This window comes from Megascapheus bottae, chromosome 6, assembly GCF_031878675.1.
Source record: "Megascapheus bottae isolate mThoBot1 chromosome 6, mThoBot2.hap1, whole genome shotgun sequence".
Lineage (NCBI taxonomy): Eukaryota > Metazoa > Chordata > Mammalia > Rodentia > Geomyidae > Megascapheus > Megascapheus bottae.
Window position 1 is genome coordinate 41,299,543 of NC_143514.1, and position 19,016 is coordinate 41,318,558.

The window sequence follows — 19,016 nt, forward strand, 5'->3', positions numbered from 1 at the left end:
TCTGTTTGCCACGGTGGCTTACAGAAGGAACAAAAGAGCTTGACACTGGGAGCAGAAGAAAGGGAAAAAAGGCCACATATACTCCCTTCAGGGAGCTTATGGTCCTAGGAGTGAAGCCACACAGGTATCTGCCCCAATAGGTACAGGGGCTGGATATGGAAATTTAGAAGTATCTTAGAGCCATGTTTATTTATAAGGATTGAGAAGCTAGGCTGCATCATTTCCCAGCTATGGGAGAATGGATAAACTGTAACACACACATTTTTTTCTCATCTGCCAAGTGAGAAAGTAATAGCAAAGAAGCTAGAGTTATGTGGAGAATGAAATGAATTAATAGCTGCAGAGAAGATGAGTCCATGAATGTGAATCACTTAGAAAAATAGTGCTACACACACACACACACACACACACACACACACACACAAGTACTTATCAGTGAGCAACAGTTACAACCATTCATCAACCCCTACTTAAGAAGAAGGAAAGATGGAATGCTGAAGCCAAGGCGAAATTCATTTAAAAAACGTGTTCTCACAGATGGTGGCAGCCTAACTTGACATAAAAAAAGCTTGAAGAAATAGAGTCAGTAGATGTACAACTTAATTATTGCCCCTAACAGGAATATCATAGCTGCATATTTGATGCCAAAATTCTTTTTTTAATTTTTAAATTTAATTTTTTTTATTGTCGGGGTAATGTATAGAAGGGCTACAGTTACATTCACCAGGGAGTAGGTGGATTACTTCTCACACATTGATACCCCTTCTCAGGTACTTATCCCCATTTCCCTCCCCCCTAATCATCTTATTTTCCCTCCTTTCCTTTCCTATTTCAAATAAACATATATACAATATACCAGGTAACAAAGTTCGACACCAAAATTCTTGTAATAAATTAGAATATAATGTTTGTTCTTGCATATCATGCTTATTTCCTTGTAGCCTGGTGTGTGTGTGTGTGTGTGTGTGTGTGTGTGTGTGTGTGTGTGTGTGTGTGTGGTGTGTGTGTGTGCGCGTGCGCACACGTTAGCATGTGTACCTGCACATGCAGGACAAGGACTTAAACTGGGGCTTTGAACTTGCTAGATAGGTAGCTCTACCACTTTGGCCAAACCCCCAAACCTATGCGCTTTGTTATTTTCCAGACAGGAGCTCATATTTGTGCTAGTGGTTTATCTCATGCCATGAACCTCCTCCTTATGCCTTCCACATAGCTAGGATTATACATGTGTAGCATCGTTACTAGTTAATTGAGATATGAGTCATACAAACTTTTGCACTGTCTGGCCTCCAAGTACAATTCCTCTTGATGGTTGCTTTTTTGAGCGGGGTGGGGGGGCATTCCTGGGGTTTTGATTCAGGACCTGGGTGCAATGCCTCAGCTTGCTGATCACGGCTAACACTCTACCACTGGAGCTGCAGCTCTACTTGCAGTTTGTTGGTAGTTAGTTGGAGATAAGAGTCTCATGAACTTTCCTGTAGTGGTTGGATTCAAACCAAGATCTTCAGATCTCAGTCTCTTGAGTATCTAGGATTATAGGCATGAACCACCACAAAATGATTTGCCATTATATTTAAAAACAAATTTGTTATGGTTAATGGATATAGCTCAGTAGTAAAGCACTGGCCTAGTATGTTCCATGCCCTGGGTTCCAACCAAGCGATGGGAAGACAAACAAACAAAAAAATCAAAATAATTTGCAGAAATAGCCCGAGGGCCACAGTGTTGGGGGGGCTCCTCCTCCAGAGCATTGCTGTTGATCCTGTCATGAGCTACTATGCAAGGTGAAACAGAAGTGGTGGGGGAAACAATTTCCAATAAGGAGCCAGGATGCTGTGCAAGCACAACATTGCCACTGTGTAATTCGACTAGTCTATGATTTCCCCCACTTCAAAACCGAATGCTTGACGTTTCCTCTCCCTCTCAGTGATAATGTCTGATCTGTCATTCTAGGACTCTGAAGGGGGCACACATGTGGGACTTGGGGGCCACAGGTGTTTTTCTCCATTATAATAGACTCTACCTTCTGGGACACTGGCTTTGATTTCTACCCCTCTTCTGGGCGCTAAGAGGTTCTCTACAATATAGTTCCATTTCTCAGCTGTTCCTTTTAGAGTAGTCAATATGTGCACTGTATAAATAGCGGTCAGTGAGGACTCTCTTGTCTGTGTTTTAAATTCTATTAGATTTCAGCCAACTCATGCCTCATGGCTATGATAATGCTTTCTAAGACTAGGTCCTATCTGAGATATTTCCTGGTTCTCAGCAGAATGGGTCTGAATTATCTAGTCTGCCATGTTCAGAAAATGATGCTTCCCAAACGGATATTTCTTATTTGATTTTCATTATATCTCCATAGGGTATCTTGGAGATTATCCTTCTGTTAATCATAACAACTCAAGAGAAGAAAAGCAGAGGCCAGGATGCCTTGCTGCATGCTGTTGATTCACATGCATATGTACTCATGTGTCCTTTCATGCAAGCATGTATCAAAAAGTCAAACAGTTTTGGATTCAGTCAGAGAGCCTAGGAATGAGGAAAATAAAGACAAATGTTAATAATTACATGGCAATATCAGAAGGTATACACCCGGTGCACTCGTGTGGGTTGCAGAAGGACCAGAGTGAAGGGAAGTGGCAATGCCTTGGGAAGTAGAATTTTGTAATTCATTTTACTGATAGAGACTGGCACTTCAGGAAAGGCTGGTGCAGTAAGATGGATAGAGCATATTGGAGAGAAAGAATTGAGATGCAGGATCCAAAGCTTTGTGGCTAGGAGGTAGACATATGAAGTTATACACATACACGCTTATGTATACACATGCATATTAAAGAACCTCAGATGATGCACTCTTAAAAAATGCCATTTCTTTTTCCTTTTGTTGTACCAAGAAAGAGTATGTTATTCTGTGATGGTATTCTTTTTCTTCCTCCTCCAGGGAGGGATTGGGATTGAACCCAGGTCTTATTCAGGTTAGGCAAGGCTCTACCACTGAGTTAGCACCCTTCTCAAAGAGCTGACAAAGACTAAATATGTTGCCTCAAAATCCACACCACCAGTGAAGTAAAACCAAAACAAAAAAAGCACTATTTGCAATGGCAAACTCACATCTTAATTGACTTGAACCATTTCAAGTGCTCTATGCTAAGCTCAGCCAGGGACTAATATACTGGTTAGAATAGCTATAAGAGATTATCTAAAGGAAATTGAAAAAAAAAATCTAAGTCTTGAGCTTCTTTCTCATAAAGAAAACTTGCATCAAACTTGTACCTAAATTTTAAGGAAGCTATCTCATTTTCTCCAGCAGTATTATTTAGCTGACTGTCAGAGAACTTAAATAAGTCATGAACACATTAGTTTAACAGTAAAGAATTTTTTATGAATATGATAAATTATGTTCTCTTTTGCATAAAAGCAAACAACTACTAACTCCCAATCCCTAGTCAAAACAAAGGAAAACATTTAATCTTTTTTTTAAGGTAATATTTTAGACTGTTTATAAATGGTTGATATTCTGTAATGTGTCATGGAACAGGTCACTTAGTCTGGTTTGATCTTCTGCTTTTATAATGAGGAAGCATTTTCTAGAATAGAATTTAAAGGAGGAAACCAAACACAGCCAGGCATTTGTTGAGACGGGGTCTGGAGAAGATTTGTTTTGTTTTGCCAGGGTTGGCCTCAAACTGTGATCTCCTTATCTCTACCTCCTGACTACCCAGAATAGCAGGCTTGAACAACACTAGGTCCGACTTCTGACTTCATCTCCGAACTGTTTTGGGCTTCCTTGCTCCTCAGCATTTGTCAAAAGCTGAGACTGACGGAGACACAAGAAACAGACAGTCTGTTCCGGGTGTCCACACAGACTCTGCTGTGGTGGCACTCAGAGCCCCTGGAGGAACAGTAGCTTGAATGTCACCTGAAATCAAAGCTTGCCTTCCCCCCCTATCTGTCCACATGGGTTTACTCTGAGAGCTCAAACAACCCCTTCACACATCCACTCCACCTGCTGCTGTAGGCATCAGGAGGTGGTAAGTAGAGGAGACATGATTCAAACGCAGAAGGCATGAGCATGACTTTACCTAGGGTTGCCAGTTGCTTGAAGTGCAGGCAGGCACTGGGCTGGCCAAGGAGATCCAGACGGTGGTACAGCAACTTGCTGCTGGGCACAGTGTTGAGGTTCTTCAGCTGCTTGACAGGTATTTCGGGTTGTATTACTACAATACACAGTATAAAGGAAGTGTCTTGTACCTGGGAGAAAAAAGAATCAGTAAAGAACTGACATAGAAAACGAAGGTTCCACAGAGACAGGGCCGTTATAATATAGGTGATTTTCTGCTGTTTCTGTGCCTTCAAGCTTCACCTGAAAGGTGCTAATTATATATCTGATAAATGAATGAAAGCTATCAAGACAAGGGATACAAGGTGTCATCTGCTTCTTTTCTTGTTGAGGGACTTTCCTCTGTATAACAGTAAACTATGGGATAAATGAAACGATAAGATAGGAATATTTTGAAAAATGGGAGCTTAGGCCTTTCTGCATGTCTGAGTTCTTGAATATAAGCTAAAGAGCATAATAACGTAACACTTAGGGGCTGGAGTGTGGCCTAATGGTAGAGTGCTTACCTAGCATGCATGAAGCCCTGGGTTTGATTCCTCGGTACCATATACACAGAAAAAGCTGGAAATAGTGCTGTGGCTCAAGTGGTAGAGTGCTAGCTTTGGGAAAGCTCAAGAAAAGTGCCTAGGCACAGAGTTCAAGCCCCAGGATTGGCAAAAAACCCCCACTTATTTCTATTTGGGTTTTAATTGTAATTAGATGCATAATTGACAAGCACTGGTACTTTTGCCAGCAATGCTAACTACTCAGGAGGCAGAGATCTGAGGATCACGTTTTGAAGCCAGCCCGGGCAGAAATGTCTGTGAGACTCTTACTTCCAATTAACCACCACCACCAAAAAATAAATAAACAGAACTTTTAAAAAGCTGGAAGTGGAGCTGTGGCTCCAGTGGTAGAGTGCCAGCCAAACAAAAAAGTGAATGGACAGCTCCCAGGCCCTGAATTCAAGTCCAAGTCCCAGAACCAGAACAACAACATCAACGACAAAAGGTACAGTTGGTTTACAGTAAGTGTTCTGAGAGTATTTTTCAAGGCACTTGTGAATCTTCACTTTAAGAGAGATTAGTTCAGTCAATGCAGAGTCCACTTTATTCATCCTGTTCCAATGAAAACCATCTACTTTCTTGGTCAGAGCTGATCAAATCATTACAAAAACTCATGAGAAGCATGAATGCTACTGGCATTCTGGCCCAGGCTGTGTTTACTAAAGAATCAAAGATGAAGCAAACATAACAATGAAACAGCCTGGTTTTCTCAGATTGTGTCTGTCGTTAAACAGGATATCGATTATATTAGGAAAGACACATGTAAAAGATTTATTGTAAATAAAGAGGGTGAGGACAAGCTAAGTCAAAACTAATGGTCAAGTGCCTTATAAAACATCCCAAATGATTGCTTAGTGATGAGGAGAAATTTGTAATGAGTCAGGTTAGCGTTACATGTTAGGGCTTGTGAGAATGGCTGCAGAAGCTTTAAACACAGAAGCAATTTAAATCTTTCTGGAATAGCTTTTAAGTCCTGCTGGTGAAGATATTCAATTAGATTAGCAAATTTAATCCCTTTCCTTGATTCCCTGAATGAGAATGTGACAGGGTGTTCTGAGATGATGTTTATTGTGTCCTCTCTTCTCATCAGTCATTCAGGTGTTTTCTTTGGCTACAGGAATCATGGGATTTTATAACTGGGTCTAGTAGCCCTGTAAGGCATTTTAGGTGTTTTACCAACATATTCTTAGCTGAAGAAGTTGCTTCTGTATTGAAAGGAGCTATGATGCTTTCGGAGGGACATTCATGAGTGCAAGTAGATGGGCTCAGTGATTGCACATGGAATCCATGGTTTGAGCTGAAGCTTGCTGGGATAACAGGCAAACATTCTGTCATCTACTACAACTAATCAGAATTTCCCTCTCTCACCACAAACAAGCTATTCCAACACTCAAAAATGGACTTGGCTTGCTCAATGAGAGAACGATCTCAGAAGATTGCTAATGTAATCTCATTATATTTAAATTAATTCAGTGAAATAATCTATCAGTATATGCTACATCTTTGACTGCCTTACAGTTAATTACTCTCAGAGTAACATAACTACATTTGGATTATATTAGAAGAATCCATTCTGCTCCTTAGAACAAGATGAGTATTATTGTTTTTGGTCAGTTATGGGGCTTGAACTCAGGGCCATAGCACCACTTCTAGTCTTCTGGCAGTTAATCAGAGATAAAGAATCTCATGAGGCTGGGAGTTGATCCTAGTAGTAGAGTGCTTGCCTAGCATGCACGAAGATCCAGGTTCAATTCCTTAATACTACATACATAGAAAAAGCACCAGAAATGGTGCTGTGGCTCAAGTGGTAGAGCTCTAGCCTTGGGAAAACCCAAGAACGGTGCTCAGGCCCTGAGGTCAAGCCACAGGACTGGCAAAACAAAAAACAAGCCTGCTCAGGCAGGCTTCAAACTGTGATCTTCAGATCTCAGCTTCCTGAGTAGCTAGGATTACAGGTGTGAGTCCATCTTCATGTCTTCCAACTTCTTTTTAAACATCTAACTTCTATAATCTCAGTTAAAATGTTAAAACAACAAAATCAAGTCCAAAACAACCCAAACTGGATAATATAAAGCAAACTCTTCAGTGAAATTTGGTCTACCTATATGATGCAATGCCATATAGCTATTAAAGTAGCATGTACATGTATGAACCATTTACTTATCTATCCACTCACCATCTACCCATCTACCTACCCACCTACCTACCTACCTACCGACCTACCTATTTATGACTGTATATGCATAAAGATTGTTCTGGAAATGGATCAGTTACCACTTACAGAAAATCTGAGGTCAAGGGAAGAAAGAAACAAATGGCCTCCCCCTTCTCATCCCCCATTTATATTCTTTTACATGGCTTGGTATATCTGTTATGAACAATGACTAGACTTTTAAATACCTAAAGGGAAAAAACGTTATGAGACATGTATGGAATCCTAATTTTCCCAATCACTTTAAAAACAGATCAAAGTATATGACCCGGGTCCCCCCAGAGGTCCTATAAGAAAAACAGCACCCCATCTGTCACCACACCAAAGTGACTTCCTCCCACGTACCATCTTCCAGGCATAGCTGACATTGTAGGCTTCCTTTCCAGTCTCCCTCAGCTTGTTGATATGCCAAGACAGGGAGGAGTTCACAGGGACTGCGATAATCTGGCTGCCCAGAGGGAGGCTGTGTGGGCAAACAGAATTAAATATTGTAGGCAAAAGACAAAATTATGCACGTAATTAAAGGCAAGGACGAAGCTGTGAATCGTTGACCACCTCCTGATTTCTGAACAGCAATGAAGCTCATCACTTTTGAGAGACATCATGTGAAATTTTCAATTTTGTGCAAGTATTATGTCAGCTCGGCATTAAGAACATTCCTTACTCTCTCCCTGCCTCCCCCAATCCTAATTCTTTCCAGAGACGAACTTGTCTCAAACCACCCGGTCATTAATTTTCAACCAATGAGCACAGAGACCCATTTCTCCATAGGTTACCATCTGCCAAAATAATGTATCACAGTTGGAAAATATCTAATCTGCTTTTAAGAGAAAATGTTGTATAAGACTCTGCTGTCAATTTGGAACGGACACCACATTATCAAGCTATTTTTTTGGCAAATGAAATAGAACCAGTCCTCAACTTAACCTTTTAGTTTGCTGATATTTTTCCAGTTTGGTAAAATCAGAGCACTTGAACTATCATATATGTTATTTTATAATTAAAGTTAATGTGAACATAGAATTTGGTTTACAAAACAGTAATTCCACATCTTAATTCTGAGACCTTACCTGTTTTATAAAGTTAACAAGATCCTTATAGAAAAACTATTCAGAATTTTTGTTGTTGTTCCAGTAGTGGGATTTAAGCTCAGGGTCTAGGTGCTATTCCTTAATTTTTTGCTTAAGGTTGGAGCTCTGCCATTTGAGGCATAGATCCACTTTTGGCGTTTTGGTAGTTAATTTAAGGTTAGAGTTTCACAGACTTTCCTGTTCAGGCTGGTTTTGAACCACAATCCTCAGATTTCAGCCTCACAAATACTAGGATTACAGGAGTGAACTGCTGGTACATGCTTCAGGACACGGTTGATAGCAATAAATATAATTTATTGGATGTCTTATGCTCTGTAGCAAAACTTAGCTTTGATAAGTCCTATTCTCAGGAGAAATAAAAAACCCCCACTATGTCCCTCATGTTGTCCTTACCTTAGGATATTTTGCCGAACCAATTCAAACTTGGGGATATTTTCATAATGTATGATGTCAGTATGGAGTGGAGGTTCTGACAGTAAGTATGGTCTGGTAAGGGATGGATGCATAAGTGTATACCCTGAAATCAGAAAATCAAAATAAAAGTGAGTGCTGTAAGAAACGAGTTGCAGGAAATCCTGGTGCTTACCAAAATGCCCACCACTGGTTTGAAATGTGGGATTGTCTGGGATGACTGCCCTGTATTCATTTTCTCATTTTGTACTGCACTAGTCACATAAAAGCTAAGCCTGTTTTATGTGTACTAGCAGAAAACCAATGAAGTGTAGAAAGAGGTCTTAAATGATTAAATATGGGTATAATGAAGGTTACTGTAGTGGTATTGGTTATTTAGCTTTTAATGTTATTAAATGTTCTACCACACAAACCTTAATGTGAGTAAATCTAAAGATAATACTATTTTAAAAAATGACTTAAAGAATCACTTTGTATGTGCTACTCAATTTGAAGTCTTTCTTCCTAATACAATGATAACCTATTATCAGCTCAACAGAGGCAGGCAGTGCATAATTTCTAGATTTGCTCTGCAGTCTATATTTATTCCCCTACCAATGAGAAGCCCTAAGTCATACTGCTTTTGTTTAAATGCTTTTTTACCCCACCTCATTGATGAAACATAATTACTTTCTTCTGAATGATTAAAAGGGAAAAAAGTAAATACTTTACTATGATGAACTTTAAGCAAATTACCTTTATCATCGATGAGAAAAGTATAGGAAGCCAGAGAATCTTGGTAATATGTCACGTCTTCAAGAATGTAAGCCAGATTCACATCCACACCTACAATTCCCAGGAGTAGGTTTCCAAAATAACAGGGCTTACTTACAGTCATGATTAAACCTATGGGTTAAAAAATAGAAAGCATTCAAAGGACAGCATTCAAGGCTCTGGAGAAAGACTGGAGGTAAGTTCTACTGAGTCTTGAAGACTATCTGCCTTCTCTCGTACTTGGAAGAAAAGTTTTCTGTTATTTAGTAAGCAAGCTTTGCAGACAATATAGTTAGTAAGTGGGAAAGAGTCCATTGGCAGTTCAGGCTGTAGTTCCTTTAAATAGAGGAAATTTGTGTGTTTTATGCTGCTTTTTTATCTATGCCATGACATTCCATATTACAGCAAAACATAAGCAGTACCTATCACTCCATCTTCAAATGGGGAAATCCATCTGGATTTGCAAAAGCATTTGGCAGATAATCTAAAAATCTAGGTTCTAGCCCAGTTGTACCCTTTTTGTATTGCATGCATGTCACGGGACATAACTTCCTGGGTCTTGGTTTACAAGTTTGTTAAACACTGTGTGGGGTGCCTGTGACTCATGCCTGTAATCTTAGCTACTCTGGAGGCTAAGAGCTGAGGATCACGATTTGATACCAGCCAGGACAGAAAGGTCCATAAACTCTCTTATTTCCAATTAATTACCAAAAAGCTGGATTAGAGTTGTGGGTCAAGTAGCATAGCATAACATTAGCCTTGAGCCCAGGCACTGAGTTCAAGCCTTAGGATCACCAAAAAAAAAAAAAAAAAAAAAAAAGAAATTGCAAATAAAGGAATTCTTCAAGGGTATTGGAGGGTATTGTTATTGGGTTAAGAATTGTGGCTCAGTGCTAGTCTAGGAAGGCACAAAATTGAAGTTCAAATTCAAGTACTATTAAAAACAAGATATTGATATTATAGCTCAATGTTGCACTCTTCAAAAAATTGGGAAGACAGACGGGGGAAAAACCCTTAGAAATGTATAGAATTTTACCACAGAAAAGTTTGAGTTACTGAAGAAGCAATTTAGTTATCAAAGGAATGTGTTTCAGTTACTTAGGCCAGGAGACCATACCTCCTTGTAAAGAACCAGTAAATACTCAGTAAGCATTTCAGGGTTTATTGACTATAGAGCCTTAGGTACGCAACATATATACACGCCACACACACACACACACACACACACACACACACACACACACACACACACACACACACACACACACACCACATCTGTTCACTTGGTAAAAGTGCAGGAAAAAGTGCAGGATGACAGTGTGACCAGTAGGGGAAGGTACAGCTCTGAGCATTTGCTCCTGGGCTCTTTTCCCAATGTGCCTACAGAGATGAGAAAGTTGTACCACCTTAATGATCCAGGACTCTGTGTGTTTGATTTTGGGCGTGGACAAAGCCAACTTTGTCGTCTCTAACCATGTCACGATCCTATGGCTTTTAAGGAAAACTCTAGATACCAAGATGGAGCATTCCCCTTTGTGCTCTGGTACTTTTCTGTACTTGGTGATAAGTATGTGCTTTAGTGACACATTAGAAAATCTTCTTTTCCAATACCTAGGAAAGAGAGCTGAACACTCTAAAGGCCTCTATAAAGCATGGGAAGCCACAAAAAAATCATAAACACACACTCCAGGTGTTGACAGGATGGCGGTGATCACAAGGACCAACCAAATACACCATTTAACAGGAGGAAGTGGACAGGACGATGAAAATAGCTAGGAAAAGTCATGTAAGCTCCATTTCTTCTCATTCAAAAGCAGTTCACCTTTCCAATGCTTTCTTGCTATATGTTTTAGAATAGTTGGAAACAACAGGCATTTAAGAAAGTCTTAAGCATTCATTGTGCAGAATTTTGTGCAGGTATGAGTTCTAAGAGGCAGGAGCAGCTCTGTAAATGCCAGCTGGAGGCAGAGGTCCCAACACATAGGCCACATTTCCCTGGATATGGAAACTCATCATTACATGGCTCCATTTCAAATCCACCACAGATTCACAGATTAACTCATTGTTTGAACATAACATTTCTTTAAAAAAAAAAAAACAACAACCAACTCTATGTGCTTTTGGTTCAGGTAGAGAGCTGGTTTGAAGGTTTTTGTCTTTGTGACTAGAATTAACATACTTTGTCACATGGGGATCTAGAGTATTATGTCCAAATTAATCATTGAAAAGTGAGATGGGGCTTCTTTCTTGAGGTATTGTTACATTTCCAGAGGAGAAAGAAATATGCAGTGATAATGCATCTCAGTCATGGAATCTCTGTTCTACATTCCTGAACTATACCAATGGCATTAATCTCAGTAGTGTCCCTCACAAGACAATATATTGGAAATGAACTCTACAACTTGGGGAAGAGGGGTGGGAAAGTGAGAGAAAAACGTGGGAGAAAGTAATCATGTTCAACAAGAAATATACTCATTACCTTACCTACGTAATTGTAACACCTCTGTATCTCACCTTGACAATAAAATTAAATACAAATCCTCAGCTTAATTTTAATTATGCTCTAAAATCTAAGTGCCAATGATTGTATTTAGAGATTCCCTTCTTGAATACTTGTTTGTTAAACATGACATTTGGAATATGATATACAAATCAATGATAATAAATTCTTTAATAAAAATATTTTGTTAAATATGTAAAAAAAAAGAAAAAGGAAAAGAAGTGTCCATTTTTGTCTGTTCAGTTTTCCCCCTTTCTTTTTTTTTTTTTTTTTGCCAGTCCTGGGCTTGAGCTCAGGGCCTGAGCACTGTCCTTGGACTTTCTCAAGGCTAGAGCTCTACCACTTGAGCCTCAGCTCCACTTCCGGCTTTTTTCTATGTATGTGGTACCGAGGAATCGAACCCGGGTCTTCATGCATGCTAGGCAAGCACTTTAACCACTAGGCCAAACTCCCGGCCCCTCCCCCTTTCTTTTGTATAAAGTTTCTCCAAACTTACCATCTCCCATCTCATCAGAGAAGGGGAGGCTAAAGACGGCCTCATCAATCATCCGATTGGGAAGGTTTGTGTAGAACCTGCCGACTGTGGTCTCCAGGTTGCTCAGCTGGTTCAGCACCATCATGCTGCCCTTAACCACGGGCAAGGTTGTCCGGTCTGGCACACCATACTTCCCAGAGTTTTGTTCAGCCAAGTCCCTCAGAAAAGCTAGCTCTTTCAAACCAGTCACTCCATCTAGAATCAAAAGCCAACGGGGAGAACATAAAGGGCAAAGTGGTTATATCCATGTAGCATCTTAACATTTACTTTCATTATGGACAAGGCTAACGTCTTGCCATGTCTAAGAGGTCTTTACAGTTCTTAGTGAAGAAGACAAGTCTAAGACACAGTCTTTCTCTACTCAAGAAGGCAGGGGGATGCATCAAAAGGCAAGGGGAATGGCAGTTGGGTATGGGTATCTCATGCCTGTAAACCTAGCTGCTCAGGAAGCTGAGATCTGAGGATCATGGTTCAAATGCAAGAAAGTCTGCAAGATTCTTATCTCCAATTAAGCCCAAGTAGCAGAGCACCAACCTTGAGCAGGAATATAATCTCAGCCTGAGTTTAGGCCCCAATATGGGTATGCATGCATGTATGCATATGTGTGCGCGCACGCGCACACACACACACACACACACAGAGCAGTGAAAATGAAAAACAAAGAGTAAATGGAGACTCACTTATAAGGATGTATTCTCCCCAAAATGTTTAATTACAAGATCTAAATTCCTTTACTACATTTACTATCTGAAAGTCAAACTAATGGTTTTAAAAGCCTGAGTTTAAAGGAGATATAATTTTAGGTTTTAAAACTGGACCATTTCATTCCTTACTTCTTTGCCTATGAAACCACTTGCCAAATATCTCATGAAACTAAATGAAGTAGTTATGGATTGCATTTAGTGATGTCTCCAAACGCTGCTCATTTTAATTATCAATGATTTCATGCTTGATAATGTTAGGATAATACTGAATTTGATTTATTTAACATATACTTTTTACATTAGAGGGTTTTGCAAACTTTGTACAAAATTTAAGCATAGCCGGATGTATTGTTCTCCAGCATCTGTAATCTATAGCGCAAAATAAATTTAATAAACTTAAAAAATTTACTATTGTTGGCACATAGTCAAAAGGATTAGTAACTGGTCACATATGGGTACCACTGTAAACAAATTCGGATGCTTTTTTACTTCATAATCTTGAGGATTTTACTTCAATTCCTTAGAATTTCAATAGCAAACCAGTTGCTTAAAGAACAAAAACCAAAAAATGAAAAACCTGAAGCAGTTGGGCACCAATGGCTTATATCTTGAATCCCAACTACTCAGAGGCTGAGATCTGAGGATTACAGATCAAAGCCAACCCAGGCAAACAAACCTAGAGATTCTTTCTCCCCCCGCCCTCCCCCCCAAGTCCTGGGCTTGAGCTCAGGGCCTGAGCACTGTCTTTGGGTTTTCCTCAAGGCTAGTGTTCTACCCTGAGCCACTGCACCACATCTGGCTTTTTCTATGTATGTGGTACCAAGGAATCAAACCAGTGTCTTCATGCATGCTAGGCAGGCACTCTTACCACTAGGCCAAACTCCCGGCCCCAAACCTAGAGATCTTACCTCCAATTAACCACCACCAGAAGCTGAAAGTGGAGCCATAGCTCAAGCCATGGAGCACTTATGTTGATCAAAAAAGCTAAGGAATTGTACCCTAGTCTTAAGATAAAGTCCTAGCTCTAGCACCCAAAACAAAACAAATAAAAACAACAGCAAAATACACTTGACTGAGGCTTTCATGGTTTAACTACCATTTGGAGTGTGTATATATTTCTAGCAGAAATCTATCAGATGTCTATTTGTCAGCAGTAGCAGGGCCTAACTAATAGCCTTTCTTTTTTAAGACATGGTATTTAGAAAAATTTGGATTTTACTCCACTCATGCAATATTAAAGGGAAGCAAAAAAATAAATACGTAGGGCCAAATTAAGTCAGAATCAGATTACTCTTCCCATTGCTTGGCATGCAGCTAAGACATGGAGGTCTAATCCACAATAAAACACAGCATAAAAGACATGACTGATCTATGACCTGATGCACCCGAGAAGCTTACAGAAGCAAAATAATACAGGGTGACAACTTAGGCAATAAATACATTTCCTTTCTTGTGTATATCTTGGCACTCTGAAAATGTAAGAAACAAGAATCTCTTCTGGACAAAATGGACCAGTGAGTGAAAAGGTTGTCAAATGTCGAGAACAGCTTTGTCACTGTAGCATGGATTGTTAGGAAGGGGTGGATTAGGATCAATACAATGGTAAGTTGGCTGGGTTGTCTGTCACCAATAGAACTGCACTAGAAGCCATGCTGCTCAGATTCCATCTTGCTTCCAAGTTAAAGATGCCAAATGTCAAGTATTGCAAAGCTTGGGAGATGAAGCAAGTAACAGGGAGAGACAGACACAGAGGCTCCAGAATGTTCCAGCTTGTCCCACTGTTTTTTGTTTTGTTTTTTAAATTTAATTGAGTTTTATTTCTCAATCACTGGCTTGCTCATCAATAGCAAATCTCCCATGCTCTAGATATTTTATTTAGAGCACGTATAGGACTGGTAGTCATGAAAAGCCAACCTCTCAGAGCCTTGTACATAAGGCCTCCTACAGGGTCTTTAAGCATCCGATTTCAGGATTCCCTAAAATCTCCAGTGTGGTGACTAAACTTTCTCCAGTATAACAACTTCATTTTCTAGTCTTCCTCCACTTTCTACTGAGCTTGTCTCCCTTTTCTAGTCTTCCTTCACTTTCTACTGAGCTGTTCTCCCTTTTCCAGTCTTCCTCCACTTTCTACTGAGCTGTTCTCCCTTTTCAAGTCTTCCTCCACTTTCTACTGTGCTGTTCTTCCAACCCTTTCTTGTGCTCATGTGTGAGCTACTGTCTCACTTCCTGCTCAGACTTGCACCAGGACCCACTATCCTCCTATATTATACAGTTAGGAAATTAGGAATGTACCACCATACTCAGCTTCTTCTACTGAGAAGAGATCTTATGATCTTATGGTCTCTTTTTCCCTGGAAAGGCCTAGAACCACAATACCTGTTCCCAATCCCTGTCATTCTGTTTCCCACATAGGATGATAGGCACAACCATTATTGGTTAGAAAGGAATCTTTCTAACATTTTTTGCCTAATCTGACCTCAAATGGCGATACTCTCAATCTTAGTCATTCATGTAGCTAGGATTACAGGCATAAGCCACTGTGCTTGGCAATAAATTCTTTCTTCCCAAAACTCACATAGTAGTTAAACCCTGATGGAGCTGGTAAAGGAATGTGTCTGCTTTAGCAAACAGCACTGAGGCATTCTGAGAGGGAAAGAAAGGAAAGAGAGAAAATTGGCAGCACAGATATGCTTGACTAGACAGTGAAAAAGAGAAAAGGATAAACTAGACATTTTTGTGTGTGTGTGCCAGTCCTGAGGCTTGAAGTCAGGGACTAGGCCCTGTCCCTGAGCTTTAGTGCTCAAAAGCCACTTCTACCTCTTTGGTGGTTGATTGGAGATGAGTCTCACATACTTCTCTGGCTGCACTGGCTTTTAACTGTGATCCTCAAATGTCTGCCTCCTGAGTTGCTAGGATTACAGGCATGAGCTATTGACACCCAGCATAACAAGAGGTGTTAAAGTGTGGAATTATCAGGACATTGAAAATGTGAGAGGATTTAGCACAGTGATGGATGGGTGAAGCAAGGAGGCTTTGTATCTACCATACAGAAGATCTCATACTTTGGTCTTCTCACTCCTGTATTGCATTTAATGTATTGGCTTTGTCCATCTGCCTTCCTCACCGGATAGTGAGGAAGACAAGGAAGCTCTCGCTCGTGCTCAGCACTGCAGGTGCTCATGGGACTTTACTTCCTACTTTCTGTCTTGTTATGAGTAAAAGATGCTAAACCATGGGAGAGGAAGACAACCACAGATGCCCCAACAGGATATGTGCCCTACACAAAGAGGGCATCCTCCCTCCTTCTCCGTCCCCTTGTTGAGGGCTCAGAGTGCCCTCCTGCGAAGTTCACATGCCTGGAGTAAGTGGATGCACAGGGAAGAGCAGGCAATATGTGAGCATCTCACGACAGCATGGGAAAGGAGGCAGGGCAGGTTGGGTGTGCAGTGGTGAATGGGCACTCTAGTTGTACTATCTGAGACAAGAAACAGCCTTATCTTCCACTACTCTTTTTAGGCTTTGAGAATCTATTTGCCAGGATCTGGCATATCGTATCATACTTTATAACATTCCTATGCAGTAGATTTTTTTATTATTCTTATTTCATAGAAAAAAATTGAAGCTGAGAGCCATATCTATAATCTCAGCACTTGGGAAGATGATATAGGAGGATCATGAGTTTGAAGCCAGCTTGGGTGACAGAGCAAGTTCTAGTAAGATAGCCTAAACTACAGGGTGAGAACCTATCTCAAATAGGAAAGATACAATATGAGAGAGAGAGACAGACAGACAGAGAGACAGAGACAGAGACACACAGTCAGAGTGGCTTAAGTAAGTAACTCGTCTGCCACTAGTAAATGCAAACTACAAGTACAGACTCTAAGTACAGAGGCTGGACCAACAGAGCCTGGTCTATAAGTCACAAAAGGTGACTTCAGGTGTGGTCTATAAGTCACAGAAGAATCACTATTATGAAAACATAGATGTGTGGTCTCCTCTGAAGAAGGTCTGAAAAAGAATTAAAGGACAGTGACTAGGAATCTGCATTCAGCAGTATTCCTTCAATTCTTAGCCTATTAAAATGGAACTACTGTTCCTAAAACCACATGGTTCTGCATGGAGATTTGGAAGTGTGGAGAGAAACAAAGGACTGCAGGATCAAGGCCTGGATTCTGAATCATCTGAAACATCTTAATCAATGAGAGGCCTGTGGAAAGTATGGAAGACAAGCCATGTGTGAGCAGGTAGGGGAACATGACATACGCCACAGGTGGGAGATTAGTCTGCAGGGACTTCTAGTCTCTGCAGGTGGAGAAAAAATGGAATATCTCCTCAAATTTGCCAATTCACTAAAACTTCCCAACACACTAATTTAGCAACAACACAGTCATTTTAACAAAAACCTAAGTACCAAGTGCTGGTCCAAATATTTGCTTAGTATTTTAAGGATGATCTTGCAAAGCAGGAGTTTTTGGGGTTTTTTTTGAGACAGGGTCTCACAAAAGTACAGGCTAGCCTCGACCCTGCTACTCTTTTGCCTTGGGTTTTTCAGTGTGTCAGGGCACCACCATACCCAGCAGAGTTGATCACTTTTATTTGCACTTGAATGCTAAGGAGGCTGCTGCTGATGTTGTGGGACAATATGGTGACAGAAAAGAATCTACCATAAAGAAGCACTTTGTCTTCTGCTGCTGCTGCTGAAATCCACAAGGGAAGTAACTTAGCCCCATAGTTTGAGAATCTTAGATAAATTTGAATTAGAAAGAAACTAGGGGCTTCGGGGAGAGGCAACCATACAAAAATCCTCTGGAGGATATAGCAATAGAGACTTAGGAAAAAGCAGTTGGCTGGACAGAAAGATATAGAAAGAAACATGTTGACCTGTTCTTATGCCACTGGGAGAGAGAAGGAGCTGTTTGGTGGCCTATTCCAATAGCCTTCATCAAAGCATGCGGTCACTGACTAGCTCTCTCTCTTTCTCTCTCTCTTTCTTTAAGCAGCACCCATTTAGAGAGAACTTTCATCTGAAAGAAAAATCTGGAGACACTGCCTACCGTTCATGAGGGCATAGGTGAGAATCATTACGGAGTTGTTCAGAAAGCTATTTTCTTCACTGATGACACGAAGAGTTGCCTTTTTATCTTCCTCAGAAGAGTCCTTTGATGTAATCCCAGCTGACAGGTAAATGATGACCACATCTGTATCTAAACAAAAACATACAAACTGAGATTATACTTGATTCTGGCTGGAGGCAGCTGTGTAGTTTCTTTTGCATGTTGCTTGGATTCCCCCACCGACCCCCCCATGACCTTGGGAGCTCAAGTTTCCTTCCTGTTCACATGATTCGTTGTCTTTCATCTTCCTACCTTTGCTTCTCTGGACCACTAGGCCTCAACTTGGGTAGGAATGTGTTTACTACATAAAGAAAGATGATTTCCTTCAAGCTCCTATAGCCGTGTATGGCTGGGTGAAATAATGCTAGTCCCTTTTGGACTCTTCCCCTGCCTTCTGAGATAGAAGATTCAGAATGAGAATCTGCCTTTCATCAGTGACTCAAGGTCATACTTTTGATGAGGGCTGGTGTGTGTGTGGGGAAGATTTGAGGACGGAAATTCTTCCATTGGCTCTTCTGATACGTAAGGTTTCTTTCCTTTCACAATCTCCAGGTACATTTTTATTCTGAACATGCATCAGTGCAGGAAAATCACAAAAACATAGACATAGCAGCCTGTGCTCAAAATTCAGCTCTGCTATTTCCATACTGTGTGGGGCTGTACCTCTTTATGTGTCCATGTCCTTGTCTATAAAATGGTATCATGACAAGATGGACCTCTCAGGGGTAGGTGTGAAGACTGGGGGAGGGGGTAATTTAGGTAGTGTGTACAAGCAAGAGGATTCTGGCATAAGAGAATGAAAAAACAAAGAAACTTCAACATCCCTTCCACACCTTGTACTCTCACACAATCACACACTTTCTATTAGTCTCAAGAAGTCTATGACTTAAGATTAAAATTCTCCAAATCAGGCTGCTTATTTCCATCAGAGAGATGGAAATAATTTTAGCTCAAGGAGAATAACTTCTGCCCAGAGGACTGATTCAGAATGGACAAACTTCCTCCTGCTGTAGATAACGAGCAGAGGCTAGATA

At 40.5% G+C, this 19,016-nt stretch overlaps 1 protein-coding gene across 1 annotated transcript in view; it reads right to left on the minus strand.

The window, feature by feature from the left end:
* The window catches only part of Cachd1 (cache domain containing 1), a 217,711-nt gene that overhangs the window by 31,313 nt on the left and 167,382 nt on the right, over window positions 1-19,016 (minus strand). Inside the window, exons 8-13 of the mRNA XM_090334685.1 lie at window positions 17,923-18,072; window positions 12,126-12,359; window positions 9,112-9,261; window positions 8,359-8,482; window positions 7,220-7,337; window positions 4,080-4,248 (exon numbers count right to left, since the gene is read on the minus strand). Coding sequence (XP_090190811.1) covers window positions 4,080-4,248; window positions 7,220-7,337; window positions 8,359-8,482; window positions 9,112-9,261; window positions 12,126-12,359; window positions 17,923-18,072 — 945 coding nt within the window. The remainder of the gene's footprint in view (window positions 1-4,079; window positions 4,249-7,219; window positions 7,338-8,358; window positions 8,483-9,111; window positions 9,262-12,125; window positions 12,360-17,922; window positions 18,073-19,016) is intronic.